We start from the raw sequence: 26,432 nt of genomic DNA on the forward strand, positions 1-26,432 counted from the left end.
TGCAGCTAGCATACCAATCCAAATAAGTGACAAAATAACGCAAACATTTTCCTATTTACATGTTGTGATTTGTATAGTCACAGAGTGTACAAAAAACAAAGTCACATGAGACACAGACATATTTTAACCGTATAAATACTGGGAACTATATTCTCTGAATATAGGGCGGAGTGATAACCGCAGCACCTGAGACGCGCTCTGAACGAACTCTCTGCTCCTCACCACGGCGCGTCTCAGGTGCTGCGGTTATCACTCCGCCCAAGTAGCAGTGCTTCGCCTTCAGAGAATATAGTTCCCAGTATTTATACCGTTAAAATATGTCTGTGTCTCATATGACTTTGTTTTTTGTACACTCTGTGACTATACAAATCACAACATGTAAATAGGAAAATGTTTGCGTTATTTTGTCACTTATTTTGATTAGTATGCTAGCTGCAACCATTTACATCCAGTCTTTGTGCTAAGCTAGGCTAGCGGTGGGTGCGTCAAACAGACCTATAGCACGCACGGAGATGAAAAAGGTATGTATGGATTTATCTAACTCTTGGGGATAAGTTGAATAGGCTAAAGTCCCAAAAAGTCGGAGTGTTCCTTTAATCTTTCCTCAAAGAAGTGAGAACGACAGACAATCTGCATTAATAGACAGAGTTTTATGTAATAGTGGCCCACAGCTGATTATCAGAAGTATTTCAGTAAGACAGTAATAACATGAGTTAGCCAGTTAGCAGGAGACCTAAGTTACACAATATAAAACTCAAAAGTAGTATTTTGAACACCGTCTTTCAAGAGCAAGCGGTTTGCATTGAACTCCGATATTTGAGAAGTAGTCGTCAGTAAAAGAAAGGTAACAGGAAAAGTTTAGGATTACACTGCTGTGGTATCATGGAAGATTAATTTTAACCACAGTTTCTTCACATGCTCGTCCTTGGGCAGTGGGAAAAAAAATGTCTTTACTGATGTCTTAAACATCAGTCATTGTTTTTTGCAAATTCATTTCATTGACTCAGAGTTGACTCTTACTTTTGAAAGACAATAACTTTATATACGGTGCACTTTCAGATTTAAAACTTTGCATGATGTTTTTATTCACTTAGAGCTATATTACACACTACATGAAAGGTCATTTTCAAAAATCCATAATAGGGGGCCCTTTAACTCCTTAAGTGTCACCGGCCCACCGGTGGGCCCAAATTCATTACATATTTAAAATAGTAATATCCTATACTAAACCTAAACTAATATTGACAAACTATATATCATTTGAAAGCTTACAATCTCTAGTTTTCATATTTGGTGACTGATTTCCAAAATATATTACAGAGGAGCTGTAATTTATCAATTTGCAACAATAATATTTTCAAACTCCTAAGGTGTTCAGTCCTTTATTTTGAAATAGTGATGAACATGAAAAATCATGAAAAAAATGGTAGAAACCTCATTTTGTTTTCATGCCAAGAGTTCAAAAGATAGCATTTGTTCAATTATTTTTAAAAAAAAGGTCTGAAAATGTTTTAGAAATAAAGAAAAACCATATATGGAAATACAGGCGCCCTTATATGGGCAGTAATGTCAACTAGTGAAAAAGTGTGGTACTGCGCCCAAACAAAATCTTACTGAAAACTCATTTTTTGAGATATCAACCTAAAATTTAAAACACAACTTGTTCAGATTTTTGGCTTGGATTTTTGTGCAGTTTTAGAGTCACCAGGGTTTTGAAAAAATATATTTTATATAAAATATGAATAATTATTTTTTTTTATTTTTTATTTTCATAAACTCAAACTTCTATAACTTTTTCTCTGTTACACTTTCTTAATTTATTTCACTTCTACAAAAATCTGCCAATTTTCTTCTTTAAAACAAGACCAATCTTACATCCATATTCCAAAGCATTCTTGAGTTACAAACATTTAAGTTCGGAAAGTGCATTTACATGTATATTCAAAAAAGGGGGGTGACACTTAAAGGGTTAAGGAATGAATTTGATTGTCATTTTGGTTATCAAAGATGAATTTTAAGGGATAAAATTGAATACAGGGGGACTTTAATCAACACACCTACATAGAGCACATCAAATAAACAAAAGATCAAACATGTTTGTTTGATGCACAAAAAACAAGAGGTTTGTTCTTGCTCGTCAAACAAGCACATTTGAGCTTCCGTTTACCATATCTGATGCACCCAATGAATTTGTTTAGATCAATGTTTTATTTATAAAGAAAAGCCTAAATAAAATCTGTTCACCTTATAAAGCGATCAGATCTTTTTTAGAAGACTTGGAAAAAATGCTTGGTTCATATAGATTACTTTTACAATCTCTTTATGATCTTTTTAAAGTGTCAAGGTTTTGGTGGAATGGGCTTTCAATAGAGAGAAAGAAATCTCAGGTTTCATTAAAAATATTGTCATTTGTTTTACAAAGTCATAAGTGTTTCAAACGACATGAGGGTGAGTATGTGATGAAATAATTTTCAGGTGAACCATCCCTTTAATGTTCAACATTTAGATACAGGCAAATCAGAGTTTACATCTGATGTCAGTGCATCTGATGCTTCTGTGAGCATTCTCTGTGTTTTTTGCAGGTTGGTGAGATTTGATCCATTGGGTCACTATCTTCTAACTGCCATTGTAAACCCTTCAAACCAGCAGGTGATACTTTTTGCTGGAAATGTTGTTTTGACTCAAGATACTACGAATATTTCTATTCTGACATTTTTTATTTGACTGTAAATGTGCTTGTATTTGTGCATTGCAGAATGATGATGATCCTGAGATTCCAATGGACAGTGTGGAGATGCCTCATCTTCGTCAGCGCTCCTTCCTGCAGTCCCAGCCTGTAAGACGCACACCAATCTTGCACAATTTCTTGCACATCCTCACTTCCCGCAACTCAGTCCCTCAGGCTGGAGGCACTCCTGCTGCTTCCACTGACGAGGCCTCTGATTCGTCTGGACATTACGCTGTTTTGAGGGATCGTTCCCGGCTGCCATACCATGGTTGCGTTCAGTCACTCGGAGTTGTGTGTTTCTGTAGCCGTTGCTCATCAACGAGGGTTCCGTCTCCGCCTGACGAGGACTCTTCAGACTCCGCCTCCCTGGAGGGACAATCACACGCATCCACCTTTTCTTCTGCACGCACAGAGCCACGAATACCGCGGTTTCCTGTCGAATCTCGTGCTGCAAATCGTCCCTCAGCATTTAGCTCTGTGTATGGTGGTGGGAGCAACGTGCGGAACCTTTCTTCTAGCTCTGGGAGGAGGAGAGTGGCTGGAATGGCTCCCATCCCACCTTTCCGGCAGCACCCCCCAGGCAGGGAAGGTGGAGGCCGTTTCCCTGGGGCAGAATGGACAAGCAGTGTGCTTAATGGACGAGGTAGTAGTTTGACTCCACCCAGAACCAGTGCTTCCTCCGTCAGCCTGCATTCTGTCCTGCGACAGCAAGGAACTTCCAGCCAATCACCTGTTTACACCTCTGCTAGTGATGGATGGGGCTTTCACCATAGCAGTAGCAGCTCAGGGACTAGTTCTAGCAGGCACCGCCCACCGCAGGAAGAGGGGCAAAGCAGCCCTTCTTCCATCCGCAACGTTTTGCAGTGTAACCTTAACCGCTATTTCATGGACTATGAGCAAATGCAGGACCTAGTGCAGCCACTAGAGGGCAGCAGGCAGGACCAGCAGACTCAGGAAATGCTGAATAACAACATTGACCCAGAGCAACCGGGCCCATCTCATTACCAGCCACTTTACAGCAGCGAAAACCGTTCCCACAGTCACATGAATCGCTGTAGAGTCTGCCACAACCTTTTCACCTATAATCGAGGTACTCAGCGATGGGAGAGAACCGGTCAGCCGACATCTGCTGAGAGAAATGCAGCTTGGCAACCTACTAGTCCTGCCTTTCAAAGTGTAGCCCCAGTCTCTCATTCTGATCATCACCTACTTGAACGTGCACCAATAGAGCCCAGCCCAGACACCCCTGAGCCTCACGTACCCTTTTCCCGCAGCACAGCTACCAGTCAGCATGAGGAACAGGCCGTCGGGCTGGTCTTCAACCAGGAAACTGGCCAGCTAGAGCGTGTTTACCGGCCATCTGCCACCTCTCATTCAGAAAACATATCACAAGAAGCCTTAAACCAGGAAATGCCTGAAGACGCACAAGATGATGATTACCTACGCAGGTGAGGCAGTAGACTTGTTTGAATGGGTCAAATCAAACTTTCCTTGATTCTTTGATATGGAAAGGTCTCAATGTACCATGAAATCTTTTCAAACTAAGTCGAAAGATAAGTTTTGTAGTTCCACAACTTACTGACATCAGACAATGGCTCATAGAAGTCTACTTTTAAATGACTGCAAAGATGTTTAGAAACTTTGCCCGACCAGTCACAGTTAACTAATTAGGATTTTCTTTTTCTGCTTTCCCATTTAGGTCAGTGGTTCAGACTTATACTTGCCAGTGTTTTCACTGACCTCTATTTTTTCTATGTGGGATATATGTATACACTAGTGTTCAAAAGTAACAGTAAAGAAATTAAAAATTTTGCAAAATATTTCTATTTTAAATAAATGCTGTTCTTTTGAACTTTTATTCATCAAATAATAGTGAAGAAATATTAATATCACAGAAATATTTAGCAGCATAACTTTTCAACATTGATAATAGTAAGAGATGTTGTATGCATAAACAGCACAAAAATTATAGGCTAATGATTAATTATGTTCATCAAACTGCTCATTGCAGCGTGGATTGTTTTGTTATCCTGTCATAGCAAAGAGGCTGTTAGCAGTGCAAACTGTATTGGACCTGACAGCAAACCCGAAGTCTGTGTGTGAGGGCAGCAAAGCACTGTTACTCATTTAACATGTGAAGGGACTGACACAGCAGTTGAAAATGATTTGCATGTGAAATGGGCAACATCTCTGTGTGAGGTGCTCTGGTGCTAACACATGGCTGTGAGTTTTCTGTCATGTCAAATTTAATTTTTAACTCCCTTATTCTACAATAATAGCCTCTGAGCAGAGACACTATTATATAGTGACAGGATCACAAAGCAGTCCGCACTGCGATGCGCCACATAAACTGTTATTAGAGTAAAATGATCGGGCACCTTGTTTGGGCTTCAAGGAAAAATGTCTAACTTGTAAATCAGCTTGATCTGACCTTGTGCCCGTTTGTGTGCACTCTATTAGCCCTTACAGCAGAGTGTGCCATCCAGAGCTGGACACAATATTAATGAGGTGCTTATCTGCAAATCTGCTCACTCAGTTCCAGACAGCATAGATGAATAAACATTAAAGGGATGGTTCACACAAAAATTCTGTCATCATTTACTCACCCTCAAGTTGTTTCAAACCTGTCTGAGTTTCTTTCTTCTGTTTAACACAAAATAATATAATTTGAAGAATGTTGGTAACCAGACAGTTGACGGAACTTTTTTCATTGACTTCCATAGTATTTTTTCTTTCATGCTATGGAAGTCAATGGCTACGTCAACTGTCTGGTTACCAACATTCTTCAAAATATCTTCTTTTGTATTAAACAGAAGAAAGAAGTTCGAAAAGGTTTGGAATAACTTGAGGGTGAGTAGATGATGACAACATTTTCATTTTTGGGTGAACTATCCCTTTAAGAGTTCAGTGAGGTGAAAAAAATGTTTATTTGCATTTGCTACCTAAATTATAAACCTCACCAGAAAACAAGGACGGCTTTGCATAGAGACAGGCCAGTGCATTTGAATGTCATTGTTTTTTCTATTTGACTGTATGTGAATTCCACAAGAGCATGTTGCGTTCACCAAGCATGTCATAGGTGAAATGCATGGCAGACTTCTGAGATGGAGTTCATTTGGAGCCTTCACATACAAATCAGAATTTCACTCTTAACTGCTCTGAGACCCCTATAACAAATGAAAGTATCTGCAAGACACTCACAGTAACTTTAAGTGAGAGAAACATGTTTGTTGTTTTGACACTGTTTATATATCTACACAAGCTGCATGAATCTGCGATTTGGGATTTGTGAACTTTCATTTCGCACAAGGCCCTTAAAGTGCTGAAAGTGCTTGAATTTAGTTTTAGAAATGTAAATACCGGAATATCTGAAATATCTTTTTTTGAAAAGTGCTTAAAAGTGCTTTCAATTAACTAAGGCTATGTGTGTACATTACCGTTCAAATGTTTAGGTATTTTTTAAAAGAAGTATCTTAAATACAGTAAAAACAGCAAGGTTGTGAAATATTATGACAATCTCAAATGTTTTCTTTTTGAATATAATTTAAAAATACAATTTATTCCTGTGATTTCAGCAGTCATTCCCCAAGTCTTCTGTGTCACATGATCCTTCAGAAATCAAGAAACATTTCTTATACAGTTATATAAGTTATATATATATAAAACAGTTACACACAGTTGTGCTGCATAATCATTTTGTGGGAAAAAATGGATTGTTGGATAGTTCAAAAGAACAGCATTTATTTAAAATATAAATCTTTTGTAATATTTAAATGTCTTGTTAAATAAAAGTATTATTATTATTAATTATTATTAATAATAATACTTATTATTATTTACTAACCTCAGACATTTTTAATGCTTGTGTATACGCTTAACATTGCCCAACATAATCATATTGTGTTCATATATATATATATTTTTATTTTTTTTTTTATTTTTTATTAACTGGTTTAATTAGTTTGAGTTTTGTGCTGTCAGTCTTTTCATCATGGCTTCTGTCGAAAGAGTTAGTTGCTAGTCTTCAATAAGACTTAGCATACTTTTATTTCATAGTACAGTTGATGATGATATTTTGTGTCTTGTGTTAAGCCTTCTAAAACTGGTCCTGAATTTTTATTTGGTTGATGTTTGTATGAACTGGGTCAGACTGCTGATGCTGCATGGTGACTAGACACCACCATTAAGGTAAACAATGACTCACAGACTAGTAGTCAACTTCTTTTCTGGACTGTCACATTCGACTATTTAAAATGAGTAGTCATGCAAATCAAACCCTAGGTCTCTGGCACACTTGACTCACTAAGTGTCTTTTAGAGAAGTCTTTGTTGAGTTCTGAAGTTAAGTTAACAATCCACTTTTATAAATTGAAATTTATCATATTGGCACTTTTGAAAGAAATTTGACCTACAATGTAGGATAGTTTTTGCTGATTTTGCCCCTCAAGGATTCCTGCAATGCCCGCTACAGTCCATTAGGGGGAAGTAGCTCATCACACTGTGCAAATGTGGTGGTAACTTTGCACATTTAGCCTATCTATCTTCAACACTGAGTGGCTAATGGGCCTTTATTCTGATTACCGTATACTTGCACCCTCCTCTTCTCATGTTGCTGAACAGCCTGTCCCATGTGCATGGGAGTTTACATGTGCATGATTCGGTTGTGTTTTAAGGCCAAAGCTGTGCAACGAAAAACAGTATCACACTTCACTTATGCAGGAGAGCAAAATAATAATAATCATTCGACGTTCTCCCATGAGTCCCACTCTAGTTCAGTGTTCTTCTGACTCATGGCTTTGAGCATAGTGCAAAGTTTCAGAACGAATTCTCATCACTACCTGCTATAGTGTCGTACCTGAAACAAGAGCAACTTGTTCACTCTAAAATAAATAAATAATTATCATTATAATTCTCTAATTATTATTAATATATTAAAATAAATGATATCATTAATGTATAATTAGTAACTGTTGCCTCTTTACATATATAAGAGTAAAATGCTGATATTTAAACCGATACTGTAGAAACATACAGGTGAAACTAAAAAAATTAGAATATCGTGCAAAAGTTCATTTATTTCAGTAATTCAGCTTAAAAGGTGAAACTAATATATGATATCATTACATGCAAAGTGAGATATTTCAAGCCTTTTTTTGTTATAATTTTGATAATTATGGGTTACAGCTATGAAAACCTTTTCACAATATTCTAATTTTGAATTTGGGGTTTTCATAAGCTGTGATTATGATTTCTCACTTTGCATGTAATGAGTCTATATAATATATTACTTTCACCTTTTAAGTTGAATTACTGAAATAAATGAACTTTTGGACGATATTAAATTTTTTCGAGTTTCACCTGTAACTGTAGTGACAAATAATGCTACACATTTTGTAATTGAGAGGGTTATTGTAGGCAAAACCATTTAAAAATACCCTCAGCATTAAAAGAACAGCAAAATTTGGAAACATTTTGTTTTTTTAAAGAGGGTTTGCTTCATCTCTTTTAAAATGCAGATCTTGATCTTTAAGAGTCAAAGGGAGCAAACAAAGCAAACTGCGTGAAAAGGAGTCAGAATCGATCCGTTCTGTTTTTGCTGTGAGTCAAAGGGCAGAAGATGGCATTCTAATGAAGAGCCGAGCACACCCACACCAAAAACATTCACGTACACACACACATCACACTGACTCATGCTGAAAAAAAATGCCCTGCTCGCTACACAACTGTCCGTCCAGCTTTGTGCCCTGCCAGTCGGAGGCAGCATGTTTTCGTCTGCGGGACATGGTCTCCTCTCTTAACTCTTAATTCCCTTTAGCGAACTCTTAATTGTATGAGGAATAGTACAAACTCAAACTTAAAAAAATGCCCCAATTTAATGGGTTATTAACTGATTCCTAGCCTAGCCTGGCAGAGCGCACATCATTACTTACACATTATATTCATTTAGCCTTCGCATAACAGTTGGTAATGAGCTTACTAATGTCCTTGTGCAGTTTAATGAGATTTTTAATGATTGTGATGGCGCTTGGTTGGGAGTGTTACTGTAGAAACAGAGTAGTGGAAATTGGACGAAAATGTGTCGTCTTTGTGTGATGTCCTGTCCCGAGATTCTTTATATGAACAGGAAGTGACGGTCTTCACAATTCGCAAACATACAAAGCTATATAATTCTGTTTTGTAGGAGGCTGCTGGAGTCGTCCATGATGTCTCTTTCCAGATATGACGTCTCTGGATCACGAGACCACCCCATCTACCCCGACCCGGCCAGGTGATTCACTGTGTGTGTGTTGTGTAAACTGCTTTTCGGGGTCATGCCGGTTGGCCGGTGAGGTCTGAGTAATGAGGAATTGTGTGTGTCACACTGCTGGACAGCAGTGTGACATTTCAGACCTGGCAGCACCCCAATGTCCCCCTAATTCAAACATGCACACACAGAGCCTGTCAGCATCCTCTGACTCTGTGAGCGAGGCTCATAATAAAGTGAATTCATGGCTAGTGAGTCATTGTTGAGCTCTAGGGAATCAGCTGTGGTCTGGGATCAAGACAGATTGTTAGCACGGACTCCCACTGGCAGGTTCGCACAAACACATGGCTGATGCACACCTCTAACCTGTGAATTACCACTACAGACTCATTTCCCCCAGAGCAGAATGTACCTGGTGTTAGAAGGATAGTCTGACTCCAACACGTTCAAAACCACATGTAATTGGCGCTATATGACACTGTTGTTTCCCGGATCTCTCTCTGTCTCCCTGCATATTGGTCTAAAAGACACGCTGATAAACAGTGTGTGTGCGTGTTGGTGTGTTTAGGCTCTTTCAGACAGACTGGCTGATTTCCTTGCTCAACTAGTCCAAGACAGAACGAAACTCCAGATGCTCTTCCTGCACAAAAGATTATGGTTTAAGGACTTCGTTTAGCAAGTCGTCCTACCAAAATGCTAACTAATGTCTCTACAGCTGAATTAAATGCAGAATAGATGCAGATTTCTTCTCAGCAATTCAAAAAATGTTTAAAAACATTTGATTGGTTTGTCGATACTGATGTCTTATGAAAGTAATTTAAATGCCTCTGATTGACCATTACATGATTGTATAGAACAGACACTCTGTGAGTGGTTTTGGTTCTGAACCACTGCAGAAAAATCCATGAAATTTGAAACCTTTGGCAAAATGTTCATTAAACGCACACACACACAAAAAGACAAAACAATATTAAGTTACAGCTACAGTTCTTAAGTTTAAGATGCTGAAGTATCGGTATCTGTATTGGTAGATTATTTAAAATAATTAGACACTGATACCAAATATGTGTGCCAATATTGCTATCTCCTAATGCAAGTATTTATTTGATTTTATATATATATATATATATATATATATCAGTATAAAAATGGGAGGATGACTTTTTTGACATGTTATCTATCTAGTGAATATCTAACATCACGTGTGTGTGTGTGTGTGTGTGTGTGTGTGTGTGTGTGTGTGTGTGTGTAGGTTGTCCCCTGCAGCATATTATGCACAACGTATGATCCAGTATTTGTCTCGGCGTGACAGCATTCGGCAGCGCTCTCTCCGTTCCCCCAGCAGACCCCGACCCCTGTCCTCTAATTCCAACAGCCTCTCGCCTGGCCCCGCCCCCAGTGTGGAGAACAACGAAGTTGATTTTGAGGAGTTTGAGTAAGTAAACAGTCACACAGACACATAAAGCCTGTGACAAGTAATTGTTCCTCAGTTGTTACCTGCTCTCATCCGCTTATAAAAATCCCTATGTATTTATTTTCCTGTATTGTTGCTAGGCAACACAAAAAATACACGGGGCAGGCTCTGAATGCCAGAATGTTATCATTTGTGCTTTTCAACCGACTTATTGAGCTTGCCAACAATTTGTTTGTTAGGTTGCCTGTGGCGTCTCTTCTTATAGCGTTTGGCATTAGCATTGGCCTTGGCTTGAAATGCACTTTACTACATCCCATCGGAATCAGTCAATGTACTGCTAACTGCTGTGAGCTTACTTCTCTTTTTCTCAACTGCCGGACAACTGTGAAATTATATTTTTAGTTTAGAAGTCAGAAGAATTTTTCTTCTCACCCATTATGTTTTTCAGTTCAAGTCAAATGATATGGATTGTTTCAGAGATATTAATAGATATTGCTTCAAAGCAGGTATACTAAGAATTGTGCCTTTCAAACCACCCAGTGATCAAGCCAAAGGTGACAATGACAAGGAAAAACTCCCTACAATGTTTAAGTAGATGAGGATCAAACCTTGGGAGTCAAGTTGGGGAATCCCCCCTCATCTGGCTGCCACATATTTATTTTAAACAAATGCACTACTGACCAAATGTTTGGGGTCAGTAAGATTTTTTTTCATGTTTATGAAAGTATCTTTTTTCTCTTAAGAAGGCTACATTTATTTGGTCAAAAATATAGATGAAACAGTAATATTGTGAAAAATTAGTGCAATTTCAAATAACATTTCAGTTTGAATATTTAAAAAAAATGTATAATGAAAAAAAATTGTGTAATGCAATGCAATGATGGCAAACTATTTCTTTTGATCAATTTAATGCTTCCTTGCAGAGTAAAAGTATTAATTTATTTCCCAAAAATAGTCTTACTGACCCCAAACTTTTGAACTGTAATGTATACACAAAGCGTACGTAAACAAATGATAATTTAAACGCATGTTATCCAACCACACACAGTATTAATGATGACATCAATTAATTTGTTAAATATAATGAAGTTCTAATGAAATAGTAGTCCAAGGGATATGCAAGTAGCCTAGGTGGGATCCAGGCTGTGCATGACAGACCCCCGTTATGGATAACACTGGATACGACTCTGCAAAGGCAGATTGGGCAACACCTATGGGGGTTGTTTTTGGATTGTTTTTTGGAATATTTTGTGAATAATCCATTGTTTTTTCCATAAGCAAAAAATGAAAATACATGTCCCTTTCAGTCTCATTACCAGCACAAAAAAAGGTTAAAAACCTGAGCATTGCTCTCTTAATCTAGGGGCTCAGTTATGAAGTCCAGACTCATATTTTTAATATGCTTTAAAATGCTCTTTTAATTTGTTTGCAAAATGCGTTTTTGGAAGCAGCCAGCTAGTCTGTGCTCAGGGCTTTAGTCATCTGTCCTTTTATGGAACCATTAATGCTCCAAAAATGTCTCTCTTTCCCTCTTCCCAAGCCCACCACTAGTGGAATATCAGTGCTTCTCTCCTCTCCACTCCAAACCACGCAGCTTTTCTCTCCCTCTCTTTCTCTCTTTTTTCTTCTTTTTTTGGCACGGATTAGATGCCCTCCTCTGAGCTGATGAATAATTCCACCCGCTGGCTGGAGAGTTCAGCGTTCAGCGCTGCAGTCTGGGACCACAGATCCATATTCATCAGAATATTTATGAAACCCATCAGTCTTTCAGTTAGCCTTCATATTAATATTTATGTTTGCCATATTTTTTTTCATAAACTTTTTCTTTTCTTTCAGTTCTTTATCTATCAATCAATCATCAATCACACCTTTTAAGCATACGGATGTTTTCATTTAGCTAAAAATTATTGCAGAGGTACTTAAAGGGTTAGTTAAATGGAATACCGTATTTTCCGGACTATAAGTCGCATCAGTCAGAATGGTAGAAACCTCAGTTTGTTTTCATGCCAAGAGTTCAAAAGATAGCATCAATTCAATTCTTTTAGAATAAAAGGTCTGAAAATGTTTGAAATATAAAGAAAAAAAATTATAGATTTACTATTTGTGATGTGGCAGTGAGCTATAATGCACATACATGTTTCTTTTTGTGTTAGAGGTTGAATTCATTTCAAAATCTGCCAAACTTTTGCCAAACCATCCTATACTTCTGAATAGAATGTCTACTTCATAAATTGTATGAAAATTGTAAAAATATTGGTTCAGATCACTCAAATAACATATGGAAATGGAGGCGGAAATTGGAAATTGACAGTAATGTCAACTAGTAAAAAAGTTTGGTACTGCACCCAAACAAAATCTTACTGAAAGCTTATTTTTTGAGATATCAACCTAACATTTGAAACACAACTTGTTCATATTTTTGGCTTTGATTTTTTTGCATTTTTAGAGTTCTCCAGGTTTTGAAAATATATATTTTATATAAAATATGAATAATGAAATTTTTAACATTGTACATTTTCATAAACTCAAACTTCTGTAACTTTTTTTCTGTTTAACTTACTTAAATTATTTCACTTCTACAAAAATCTACAAAGACCAATCTTACATCTATATTCCAAAGCAACTTTGGTTGACAACCAAAGAATTACAACCATTTAAGTTCGGAATGTGCATTTTCATGTCTATAAAAAAAAAGGGGGACCAGTCAAACAATGAAAAAAAGTGTGACTTATAGTCCGGAAAATACGGTAGTTAAAAATGAAATTTCTGTCATTAATTACTCACCCACATGTCGTTCCAAACCCGTAAGACCTTCGTTCATCTTCGGAACACAAATTAAGATATTTTTGATGAAATCCGAGAGGTTTCTGACCCCACATAGGCAGCAATGTCATTGCATCTTTCAAGGCTCAGAAAGGTATTAAAGACATTGTTAAATACACAGTGGTTCAACCTTAATGTTATGAAGCGACATTAAGAATACTTTTTGTGCTCGAAACCCCCCTAAAATAACAATGTTATTTTGTAAATAACAAACAATTACAAGGAAGCGCTCTACTATTTACACTACGTCACAAAAAGTATTCTCGTCAATTCATAACATTAAGTATGAACCACCGTAGTCACATGGACTATTTTAACGATGTCTTTACTAGCTTTCTGGGCCTTGAAAGTTTCAATGACGTTGCTGCCTATGGCTGGTTCAGAAACACCTCGGACTTCATCAAAAATATCTTAATTTGTGTTTCGAAGATGAACGAAGGTCCTATGGGTTTGAAATGCATTAGGGTGAGTAATTAATGAATAAAAATGACAAAAGATATGATATTAAGCACGTTATAATTGATTCAGTGATAATTATTATTGTTGCTGACCAGTTTGTCTGTGTGTGCAGGGATAATGGAAGCAGACATAGGGCTCCTCGTAACGCACGCATGTCTGCCCCCTCCCTCGGTCGCTTTGTGCCCAGGTAGGAACACTTTTAGCCTGTTTACGCCAAATGCACCCTAACTCTGTTCCAAAACCTAGTGAGCTGCTTCTCTGCCTACTGCCTACGCAGGCACCATTCATTTGAGAGTGTTGTGTGTCATACAAATAGCACTCAGCAAGCAAATTGCACGAGACTTGACTGATTTTTTTTTTATTTTTTTTTTTAACTACAGTAGTTATGTAAGAGAAATTACACAATACTTTATTAATAATATAAATAAACATTATAAATATACACTACCATTCAAAAGTTTGGGGGTCAGTAAGGTTTTGTAAAGTTAATGAAAGAAGTGTTTTATGATAACTAAGGCTGAAAATAAAAAATCCTGGATATACTTTTTTTGCTGAGTTTGTCGGAGTGCATTATGGGCTTGTCTTCTCACTGAAATATGCATGTAATGCTGATGAATGTCTTATACAGCCTCAAAACTATCAAATCTTGGCTTCACATGTCCAGTCATTCTCACTCACACTGCCTCTGTTTCACTCCATCTCTCCCAGGCGGTTCCTTTTGCCGGAGTTTTTGCCGTATGCTGGAATCTTCCATGAACGAGGGCAGCCAGGCTTGGCAACACACTCATCCGTCAATAGGGTCCTCGCAGGTACGTTTGCCCTCTAAAGCTTCAGTTTTCTAATATTAGATGGGATGGTACTCACTGAAGGCTTTGTCAGGGATGAAACTTCCCAAAAATGTTTGAATAATGTCATGTGTCAGGTCAATGACGAGTGCTAATTCGCCCACTCACCCTGCTATTTTGGCTATGAGGGCTCTCAGCAGGGCTCTTTAACAGTAGTTGTATTAGCTTAGACTTTTCTGCATTAAAGGGGTAGTTCAACTGAAAATAAAATATTCTGTCATCTGTTCACTTTCATATCGCCCCAAATATGTATAATTAGCACAAAGGGCTTCAGATGCCATATAATACTCAAGTTGTGTGAACTACTTTTTGGGGGAGTGTTTGCACTTTTTTTAGAGCTTGTCGCTTGGAAATGAGTAGGCTACTAAACACCGTCAGATGAACCAATTGTCATTTTCAAGTAAACTATCCCTTTAGTATTAGCCATATATAGCTGCAGTGACATCAGCAATGTGTTAGCTACGGAAATATTGTTTCAACTACCGTGTTATTCTTTTGTTTTTGTTTTTCACCATACAAAACCTTTCAGAACAAACGCACATCCTGGCTTCTTCACTTGATTGCAAATATCTATGGTTTTGTATTTCTCAAAATAAGTCCCATGTGCCCTACCTCTTACACCAAACCTTCTGTCAACACACTCCAAAGCAACTTTCTAAACACCCTTAGTCTTGAAATGTACATCTCGATACACCTGTATGCCCTCATCACAGGGTTATTTTAAAATATTTCTTGAAGCCAGCTGCCAGCTGCATCGGATGTGCCGCTGAACATCTTTCATACATTAAGTCAACAACTTCCAGAAGTGCGGAAGAACCAAACAGATGTTGTGAATGAATAGTAAATTACTAGACATGTACTATGGAGGCAGAAAATAATTAGGAAACAACAGGCACAGTTCTTATTTTCAGGGGCAACATTACAATTTTTTATCAGCCATCGTTTGAGTGCTTGTGAGGGCGGACGCCCCATACTTCACAGATCCCACTCCCCACATATCCTCCACCAATTCAAAACAATGCAAATATCCACAGAACTGTTTCTCGCTTTTGCATACCAGCATTCTCTCTCTCCCACACAGAGAGGCATCTTCAGCCCACACTAATTGCAGTGTGTCATACGAGGTTCAGAAATGCCCCTCTCCAAACCCTCTCCAGCTCACACAGAAAACAGCATCATGACTTCACTTTACAGAGCATCAATTGTTCTGTCCCTCTCCTCTCCTCTCCTCTCCTCTCCTCTCCTCTCCTCTCCTCTCCTCTCCTCTCCTCTCCTCTCCTCTCCTCTCCTCTCCTCTCCTCTCCTCTCCTCTCCTCTCCTCTCCTCTCCTCTCCTCCCCTCCCTTCTCCTCCCCTCTCCTCTCCTCCCCTCTCCTCTCCTCTCAGCTGTGATTTTAAAAAGTGCATGTTCATGTCAATGTTGGAACAGTTATTATGGTCATCTGACAGAGTTTTCTGTGGCAAGATGAATAATGTGCATAAATTAACTATCAATTATTGTTAAATCAGTACTTTATCTAGTTTTTACTAATTGTTAAGTGCACTGGGGGTGAACTAATCATATTGAATTTCTTAGTTTTTAAATAGAGAATTACTTTACCCAGCATCCAATAATCACTCTAGGGATTTAAGTTCTGTAAAAGGGGTTGATTTGTGGACTCCTATTATATTGTGTTGCAAAGGGTAGTTGCATAGCCATGAGGTATGAGTGGCCCTTGTTCTAAGATGAGAGGGGGAGGACTGTTACTGTGAACTCCAGCGAAAATATCCAAACTGATGGCAATTACCAGCACACATTCCCCTTCCTTCAAGCCTTCTCCTTCTCTCACTGCTCTTAGACAACTTTATACAAGCCCAACAGCACAGACACACACTAAATTTCACATACCCAGGATTTCTCTCTCACTCTTTCTGCTATTGCGGTGTACTTATTTTTCTACCTATACTCTACATTAACAAATAAACTACAACAATTTAATGCTCAATGTCAAAAGTAAGACTGGAGTGAGACTTGATCAAATATGTGTGCTTGGGGAGTAGCTGTACTATGGCTATAGGATGTGCTCCAAAAATGGCCTGGTAATTGTTGTTCACTGAGTGTTTTTGATTTCATCACAGCTTTGTACAGAGAGCACTCTCATGTGTCAGGCTGCTCTGTCTTATTTAAATCAACCAAAGGGCTGTATTTGGCCCACGGGCTACTTGGTTGACCAGCCCCTTTTCTGATTCTTCAGTTCTTTTTCGTCTGCCTACTAGAAAGTATATTTGTTTTCATTTAAAGTTTTAATGTTTTAGTGGTGCCTTGCTGGATATGCAACTTCAAACTACCCAACTACATTAATATTTCACTATATACTACACTATATTTCTCGTAGAAACCAGAAAAAAATTGTTTAGCTTTACCTAAAGGTTAATTTACCCAAAAATGTTGTCATCATTTTCTCACCCTCACGTCATTCCAAAACCTGTATGACTTTTGTTCATTTTTGAAACACAAATGAAGATATTTTTTATTGTGAATGAATGCCTAAATTAATAAATCTATTCATCACATAAAGCAATTGTGTCTCTCAGAAAATGTGGACTAAACCAATTAATTCATATGGATTTATGAACCCTTTATGAACTTTGTCAGAGTGGTAGTTGCGTGGTGACGGTCAACATGGAGCAGTTTTAGGGTCTGGGCGATATGACGATGCTGCGATATTTTTGATTTTTGGAATTTATTTTGTGTAGCTAACATATCAGTACCAGAGTTTCTTGGGCACACACCTTAGCTTTTTAATGTAGAGTTGCAGTGAAACGGAATGTCATTTTCACCGGAAGATTGAGTGCGTATTTCACCGGAAGATTCACCATTTTCACCGGAAGATACATACAATGACATAACATTGAGTTGTGTCATTGTATGTAAACATTACAAAGTTTAAAAAAAAAAAAAATGTAAACTGACATGGTTGAATCGTGTTACTCTAATGTCTAGAATGTTTAGCATTTACAAATTATGTAGGAGGAATTTTTAGTTCATTATAATTTTAAGAGATATAAATATTAGTCAGTTTCTTTAAGCAAGAGTAAGCAGTTCTCAAAAACATGGTTTCTACTTGTCTTTAAAAGGTCTTAAAAAGTTTTAATTCACACAAATTATATTAGAGCAGAACATTTTAAATTCATAAAGTCCTGGCATTAAGTTTAGCATACATTGCACATAAAAAAATTGTTATCTTCCTTAATATTTTTTGTTTTCCAATACAAATATCTAAACATCTTTAAATCAAGATACATGCTTGAGATGCAAAATTGAAAAAAAGAATAACAAATATCGATTAATGAATTATGAAAACTTCCCTTTGAATTAAGCCCATTTTCAGATTCTTGCCGTTCTTGTTTCCTATCCTATTCAATTTTATTTACTTGGTCTTAAAGAGGTCTTTAAAAAATCTTAAATTTACCTTCATAAAACCTGCAGAAAGTTTGAAAAAATATTCATGAAAATACGATCGGATGCCTTAAAGTAGTGGTTCTCAATGGGGGCGGTTCAGAGAACAATGGGGGGCGGCGTTGGAAGCAAGATTTCTGAAAGGGCGGCGTTCAGGTGTTAATGGGGGGCGTTCACGAGTTTACATATAACGCAAATTTTTGTTAATTTACTTTTATTCATTTTAAGCATTTAGTCATTTATTTGTAATAAACACTTTAAGTGGGCTATTTAAAAAGTGTTAGGACTATTTATATGTTAAATTATGTTTTTTAAAACATACGCGCAGAGTGTGATGTTTTTTCAATCTAACTGAATTCATTCCGATTGGTGAATCTGAATGTAGTGTTTACATGAACGCTAAACAAGTGATCGGTTGATGTGCGTTTTAGCATTGCTAAGAAAATTCCCGCTCCTCCCTGAGAGATAGCCTACGAGACCGGTAGTAATCACGCCACCGACCTTGCGTCATTCTCCCGCGGCCGTCAGCCTTGTCCTGCTGTAAACATGTACAGTAAACATAATGAATGGCGACTGTTGAACGCAAAAGCCGAATCCCAGACATTTTGGGCCAATTCCGGACAATCCCGGGCAGACTTGTCATGGAGACTCACGATAAAAATGGCATCTTTTAAGTTTTGAGTCAACTAGTAGCCTAGCCTAGTTGTTTAACTGCGCTCTTACCGCTCTTACCTCGTAGGGCAGCGAAGCAAGTGCATTCTGGGAGTTGTTGTCTTTCATCCACATGAGCCAAAAATACATTTTCTGGCTTTTCTAAGTCTAGAAGGCTCCAAATTCAAAAATAATTTTACATTTCTACTATATAAATGACCCATTTTAAATACACATTCATCTTTCCAGAGGTGAAGTATCCCTTTAATTAAATATAATCATTGTTGAAAAGTCTGATTTTATGTTTTACATATTCAAATTTAATCAGTGGTCATTTAAGCAACGACGTTGAGAAATATAGTGTATGTGTGGAGTGTATGTGTGTGTGTTCTATAAAATATTGTTTAACTGCAGAAAGGAAGTATGACAACGCCAGAGCTGGAGGGCCTTAGGATGGAGTGTGTAATGAATGAAGGGGTAGTGATGGAGAACAGTGACCCTCTCTAATTCAGCCCGGCTCTGATCCATTCTGTCCTGCTCCACCCAGTGCTGTAGGCCTGACGGATTCCTCAGGCTCTTGTTGTCAGAGAGAAACCCAGTTTATATGGACTTTTCAGAGCATGAAAAACAGACCCGATTATCTTTAATGGAATGGTCTCTCTCTCTCTCTCTCTCTCTCTCTCTCTCTCTCTCTCTCTCTCTCTCTCTCTCTCTCTCTCTCTCTCTCTCTCTCTCTCTCTCTCTCTCTCTCTCTCTCTCTCTCTCTCTCTCTCTCTCTCTCTCTCTCGCTCTCTCGCTCTCTCGCTCTCTCGCTCTCTCTCTCGCTCTCTCTCTCTTTCTCTTGCTCTCTCTCGCTCTGCTCTGCTCTGTTGGGTCAGTGCTGAAGAGGCTGGTGAGTATTACATGAGGCGTATAACTGATTTCTGCTGCATGGCCAGTTTGTTAATTTATGTTTTGGTTGTGAAGTAAATTTCAACCATTTTGAAAAGCACTGATATTATTTAATTTTTTTCATGAAGAAACACGCTTTTCTTGGTAGTCGTCCTAAATTTAGTTAGTGTGTGGGACACTTATGATGACCTCATTTAGCATACGCACCACATGCCATACAAAGACTCCCTCGGGTAATCGTTCCTTGAAACACTCAGTCGAGCCACTCTTAAAACACAGCTGAGTCTATGAAGAGTTCAGATGAGGTCTCTCTCTTTCTTTTTAGTTGTCTTTGTCTTTCTGGGCAGCTCCAGGTAGTGACCTGTTTTTGAGAGGTGCAGCATCAGCTGCTCTTCATTCTTTAACGTTGGGAACAGACTCAGAAGTCAGGGGTCTCATATCCCATCCTAACTATTATACATATCATATCCTAACTGTTTCTTGCATTATAGGATTCTGAGTCTGAGATGTGGTTGAGAAAGTAGTTTTTGCTCTTATATGCATTTTCAGCTGTTAGACCTTTTTTTATGAGAGAGGTGTGTGTGCCTTTCCATACCCGTTTAATTGAATTTGCCACAGTTTAGCTCCATTTGAAGTGATTGCTACCTGAGCTAAATATCAAGTGTCCCAGAAAAGGGTATGAATACTAATGCAATGCAAGTATCTCAGTTTTTCCTTTTTACTACATTTGTAAAGTTATCACAGATCTGTGTTTTGCTTTATCAGTATGCTTTATCATTATGGTATATGAAGTGTAGATTGATGTGAAAAACAAAGTAATTTAAAGTAGTTTAACATAAGGCATAAAAAAATACTTTTGCAAGGCAATGTATATGACAGAAATGAATGGGCCTCATTCTTTGTAAATAGTAGTGAATTCTCGCATAAAATGGACCTTCCCGAAAACTCTTATCCGGATTCAGTGCTTCGTAAACATCCAATTTCATAGTTAAAATATGTGTGTGTTAATAAATTCCAATAATTAATAAATAGGGTGTGCGTGCACGCTCAATCATAATTGGCATAATATTCGCTTATGAATTACAACTACGTAAATTACGTGACCAGAAACATTGTGGAATCTTCTTGACTCCCTTTCTCAGGTTTGGCTTCAGTATATTGCATAAATGCTAAAGAGACTAATTGGCCATATGCCTACTAGTCCAGGTTATGTGCAAAAATTATGGGATTATTTTTCATAAAAGCATGAAACTTGGTACACATGTACAGTTTGCGGCCCTGAACATTTTCAGAAATGGAGCCATCGCAAAAATGTCTTATGGCGGCCATTTTGCTTTCCACCAAAACTGAATGATGTATTTTGAATTATGTCTCCTGAACCAAACATGATAACATGGAAAATTTGATGTCTAGCCCTATGTTTTGGGGTAGACGGATTGGTCAAGTGTGATGACCTATGATGGTCAAGGATTACAATGACACCATATACAACATAAACTGTTCAGGTGAATAGTTAATGGTGAATTCAGTGATGTTGTGAGAAGGATTACAAATAAATTGCAGTATCTGAGAATATAATCTAAAGCTGGGGCTATATAAAATAACTATAAAATATAATATTTTCGAAAATTTAAGGGTCTACAAACATGGCGATAAAAAATAATAGATTTATCCGTTTTGTTCCTCCAGTGTGTGGAGTGCCGCGATGTGACCAGAAAAGCCCACCACACACTAACAGATTCCATTCACAGACAAGGCCACTTACACGACACCGTTTTCAACTGAAAACAGAAATCCCTCAATGCACTCCAGCCATTCATACACACGACAACAGTGCCCTGGTGGCCCGAGAACACAAACCCTGGAATAGGTTTCAAAAGATACCGGTCTCATCTCTGCGTTAACTTAAAAAATGTGAATCTGTGTAAATGGCGACGGCATAAACATGCGCATTACGTGTTCGGTTCACAGGCATCCACGTTTGAATGCTCTCCAGCCGTTCATACAGTACACCCTCAATGCACTCAAGTTGTTCATACACACAACAACGGTGCCCTGGTGGCCCGAGAATGCAAACCCCAAGTGCAAGCTCTTGAAAATGAGTTTTTAAAAAGATACCGTTCTCATCTCTGCGTTAACTTAAAAAACGTGAAACCGTGAAAACAGCGACGGCATGCACATTATGTGTTCAGTCCACAGGCATGCACGTTTGAATGAGTATGTGTGTGGGCGCGTAGTCTTTCTTTACAAATTGCATCACCTCAAAAGAATAGGGTACCAAGGAGGACACTGTTGGGGACAAGCAACTTGAGGTGGCACCAAATATGCTATCTCCAACAGACTGGGGTTGGATGGACCCAAGCGATTAGAGACCATTGTGGTCAACTCTTCCACAGGCAAGACAGTCCATCCTTTAACTCTTAAGTTGTGGCTGTAAGAAAAGCTGTCGGGGCATTGCGAATGCAAAAAAGCTTCCTTAAAGTGCACAGCTCTGTGTCAATGTGGAGGAGACTGTGAAGGAGACATTGAAGAATAGGTTCAACAACAACAAAACAATCAAACAAACGTTTTCTGAAAAAGATTGTTTTGAAGTAAGTCTTTGTCTTTTGACACATTCTTTTTAAGCTATGTTGCTGAGGTCATATTGAATATTCTACTCTTTACAGTCACTGTATTGTCAAGGTTAATAAACAAGAGGATTAAGCTTTTTAAACTCACAACATGCATGCAACAGACACAGACTATTTACCTGAACAGTTTATGATGTTGTATATGGTATCATTGTAATCCTTGTCCATCAAAACATAGACATAATCTTTTCTGTGTTATCATGTTTGATTCAGGAGATATGATACAAAATACATCATTTTGTTATGGCAGAAAGGAAAATGGCCGCCACGAGGCGTTTTAGCGATGGCTCTATTTCTGAAAATGTTCAGGGCCCCAAACTGTACAACAGTACCAAGTTTCATGCTTTTATGAAAAAGTGACCATATCACCTGGACTAAACCAAAAATTTCTATTTCAAATGATATTTGCATTTTATCCCTTTGATACTGTCACCTTTTGAGAGCGGTAGCCTCTGGGTAAAGTGAAAGAGGATGCAGCTTGTCAGATCTGTTGTTTATGCAATCAAAATCTCTCCAGATGACACAGCGTTATGACATACTGGGCTGCTGAACTGTATCCAGACAACATTCCAGTGCTCATGCCAGCTGGAATGGAGACTAGTTAACAGTTGTAACAGCTTTCCTGCTCTGTGTGAAAAGGTGCAGACCTGACCTCCTCAGTGCTAACTGCCTGTGCCTGTGAGTGCTGAGATTGTAATTGGTCTTGAGCAGAAGTTTAATCAGCCAGCCGTGCGGGAAATACTGATCCTGCCAAGAATCTGAGACCTGTTAAACTAATCATCCAAACTCTCTAGTTGAATCCTAGCATTAAGAGAATTTGACATGATTTTTTTCAAAATCACATTGTGAAATAAATGTTTTTTCTCCAAAACATGTTGGCCACAATTATTGGCATCCCTCAAATGTTTTATGAGTAAATTATCTCGGAAGTATTTTCCCATTAATATATATATATTTTTTAGCACACTAGGGTGACTAAGAGCAAAAAGTTGTCTAGCTATGCCTTCTTGTTTCACAGGAGTATAAATATGAGGAAACACAAAGCCCAAATTCCATTAATCATCCAACACAATGAGGAAAAAAACAAATAATATAGTTCTGATGTGCAGCAAAAGATTTTTGAGCTTCACAAAATATAAAGTGGCTGTAAGAAAATAGCTGAAGTATTGAAAATTCCCATTTCCACTATCAGGGCAATAATTAAGAAGTTCCAATCAACTAAAGATGCTACAGATCTGTCTGTAAGAGGAAGTGTGTCTATATTGTCCTAATGCTTGGTGAGGAGGAAAGTTTGACTGGCCAAAGACTCCCCAAGGATCACAGATGGAGAATTGCAGAGATTAGTTGAGTCTTGGGGTCAGAAAGCCTCAATAAAACTCAAACAACCCCTACATCACCACATGTTGTTTGGGAGAGTTTCAAGAAAACTCATCCTTTCTCATCCAAAAACAAACTCCAGCATATTCAGTTGTCAGACATGGCTGGAACTTCAAAAGGGACTGGATTCTATGGTCAGATAAAACTAAATAAATATTTTTTTTGGCAGCAAACCCACCAGATGGGTTTGGTGCAAACAGGGATAATACGTAGCCTATGTCCACGGTTAAATATACCACTGGATCTTTAAAGTTGTGGGCCTATTTTCCTGCCGAAGGTCCTGGACATCTTGTTCAGATACATGGCATAATGGATTCTAGCAAATACCAACAGATAAAAAAATCAAAACCTCATGGCCTCTGCTAGAAATATTATAATGTGCCATGGTTGGATCTTCCATCATGACACAAAATAAACATAAAAATCAACACAAAATGTGTCACTGAGCACAAAATGAAGCTTCTGCCATCGCCGTCCCAGTTCCCTGACCTTTTTATATTGACATTTTTGGGTAAACTCCCTTTAACAAACAAGGTGTTGCAGTGAATTTTTAAAATACATCTCCATTCTTGTTTTTTTTTTTTAATCTGTGAATATTTTAATGAGTGTATCCCCAATTGTCTCTGCTGCCTCTGTCTACCTTATAAAATTCTTCTCAAGCACTCGGCTCCCCCAAAAGTATTTTTTTTCAGGGCAATTTGTTGTGTGTCTATAAAGAAAAAGATGGCCGTGTAAAAGGGTTAGCTCATGACTGCACTGTGACCGATGATAAATACTTAATCCCGCACCCTCGTCCTAGTGCTTTTTTTGTTGTCGTTGATAAAATGGTCACGTAAGTGTAGTTAATTCTTGTTAACTCTGTTTGTTCCTCATCTGTTCCACCCCACTCCTCTAAACTGTCTCTAAAATAAAACCATGTTACAGTAAAATTATGAATTATCTCCTTTGTTTTCTGAAGATGACTTTGTTGCAAACAATTGTTTTACGTGCCTGTCCTATTAATGACTTTTTTTAGAGCAGTTTCTTTTGTGATTTGTCCTGTTGTTGACCTGCACTTTTGATTGTAAAGACTTTGAGGATTTAGTTTCAATCAACACACTCCTCTCAGTTCTTTATATCATTCTGTCTTTCCTTATTTCCCCTTCAAATCCTTAATTTATCTCTGTCGATATGGCTAAAACTTACACTACTATTCAAAGGTTTGGGCTAAGTAAGGTACTTTTATTCAGCAATGATGCATTAAATTGATCGAAAGTGACAGTAAAGACATTTATAATGTTACAAAAGATTTAGATTTTAAATAAATTATAATAAAAATAACAATAAGAAATATTTCTTGAGCACCAAATCATCATATTAGAATGATTTCTGAATGAACACTGAAGTAATGGCTGCTGAAAATTCAGCTTTGCCATCAGAGGAATAAATTACATGTTAAATAGAAACTTTTTGTTTTACATTTTAATACTATTTCACAGTATTACTGTTTTTACAGCTATCAAATAAATGCAGCCTTCGAAAGCATGAAAGAGAAGAGAAAAATATTTAAATTATTGCCGACACAAAACTTTTGAATGGTAGTGTAAATGATATGTCTTTCTGTTTTCCTATACGTAGCACTCTTAGATGTGTTGTGTTGTGTTGTATTTCAGGTTAGGTTTAGTGTAAAGTCCATATCATTCTGTTTCCCAAAGGGTCTTTTATAGTGAGGGAAGCTCTCCAGCTCATTAGTCCATGGCTGTTAGAGCAGCTTCTGAAAGCCCCGTCTGAATGCCAGCTTACTGCACCTGGGTGTCTGTGGGCCGTAATGGGCAGACAGCAGAGTGCAGGGGGAAGCTGCGTAATAGATATTTATGTCTGCATTACGTCTCCTTGAGTTCAGGTCATAACAGGCAAATCTAATATGTTAGCCAGGCCCAGGATCGACCCTCTACTGGCAAATGGACCTCTAAGTGTACTGTTTGGCCAAAACCTTCCCTCTTCCCTTCTGTAATTAGTGACAAGGCTGAGCACTGGAGAGGACAGCCTGACATTTCCTTGTTTATCTCAAAGAAGAGTTTTGTTACAGGCAAAGACCTGTTTTAAATTCAGTGGCGAGTGTGTTGTCTTATTTCCTAAGTGCCCGGAGTGTAATATGGTTTATATAACCATTGATGGACTATTAGCGGTATAAGTTATTGCAGATAGATGAGATTCCTGAGGCAAACAAAGCATAACTGTTATTGTCCAGATCAGATGCAGAATCATGCAGAAGATTTATTAAATAGCGGATATATGCTAAACTTTCACCTGGTTTGTGTCTATTATTTTTAATCTGCTATCCTCTAACCTAACAAGAATATGCACTGTGGGTTTGATCAGTATTAGTAGGGCCCATGTTATTAATTTTCCTGTTCTGCTTGAGTGTTCAAGCCTTGGGGTTGCATTCTGAGATGCCATGTAAACCACAACTAAACTCAACAGAGTATTTTTAGTTGAATGCTGTTACATTTTCCTTGTTCTTGTAATCTGCTGTTGCTGTTGTGGTCAGATATACACTACAGTTCAAAAGTTTGGGGTCGGTAAGATTTATTAATATTTTTGAAAGAAGTCTTTTATGCTCAACAAGGCTGCATTTTATTAGCACAACAGTTATAATGTGGAATATTATTACAATTTAAAATGTTCTATTTTAGAAACCATGATATATTTAGAAACCAAACATGTGAATGGTAGTGTAAGGAATGTGCATAATCAACCTATTTAATGTTTAAATTGCTGTATCAGTAATATAATTTGTTTGTTTGTCTTTTTGTTTTATTTTTGCTTGTGTCTTTTAAGGTGCTGTAATTGGGGATGGTCAATCTGCAGTAGCCAGCAACATCGCTAACACAACCTATCGTCTGCAGTGGTGGGACTTCACCAAATTCGACTTGCCTGAGATCAGTAATGGT

General features: G+C 37.8%; 1 protein-coding gene across 5 annotated transcripts in view; it reads left to right on the forward strand.

Moving 5' to 3' along the window:
- ambra1a (autophagy/beclin-1 regulator 1a) overlaps positions 1 to 26,432 on the forward strand; it is an 84,173-nt gene that overhangs the window by 7,605 nt on the left and 50,136 nt on the right. For 4 of the 5 annotated variants that reach the window (XR_013800638.1, XM_079639366.1, XM_079639369.1 and 1 more), the window contains exons 6-12: positions 2,583 to 2,649; positions 2,756 to 4,176; positions 8,909 to 8,995; positions 10,224 to 10,406; positions 13,780 to 13,854; positions 14,376 to 14,476; positions 26,320 to 26,430. Coding sequence is in view for 4 of the 5 variants with exons in the window: in XM_079639366.1 (XP_079495492.1) it covers positions 2,583 to 2,649; positions 2,756 to 4,176; positions 8,909 to 8,995; positions 10,224 to 10,406; positions 13,780 to 13,854; positions 14,376 to 14,476; positions 26,320 to 26,430 (2,045 nt within the window). In the remaining variant the exon portion in view is untranslated. The remainder of the gene's footprint in view (positions 1 to 2,582; positions 2,650 to 2,755; positions 4,177 to 8,908; positions 8,996 to 10,223; positions 10,407 to 13,779; positions 13,855 to 14,375; positions 14,477 to 26,319; positions 26,431 to 26,432) is intronic. The other variant, XM_079639368.1, reaches the window with a different exon arrangement.

Source organism: Phoxinus phoxinus (genome assembly GCF_949152265.1).
Source record: "Phoxinus phoxinus genome assembly, chromosome: 2".
Taxonomy (NCBI): domain Eukaryota; kingdom Metazoa; phylum Chordata; class Actinopteri; order Cypriniformes; family Leuciscidae; genus Phoxinus; species Phoxinus phoxinus.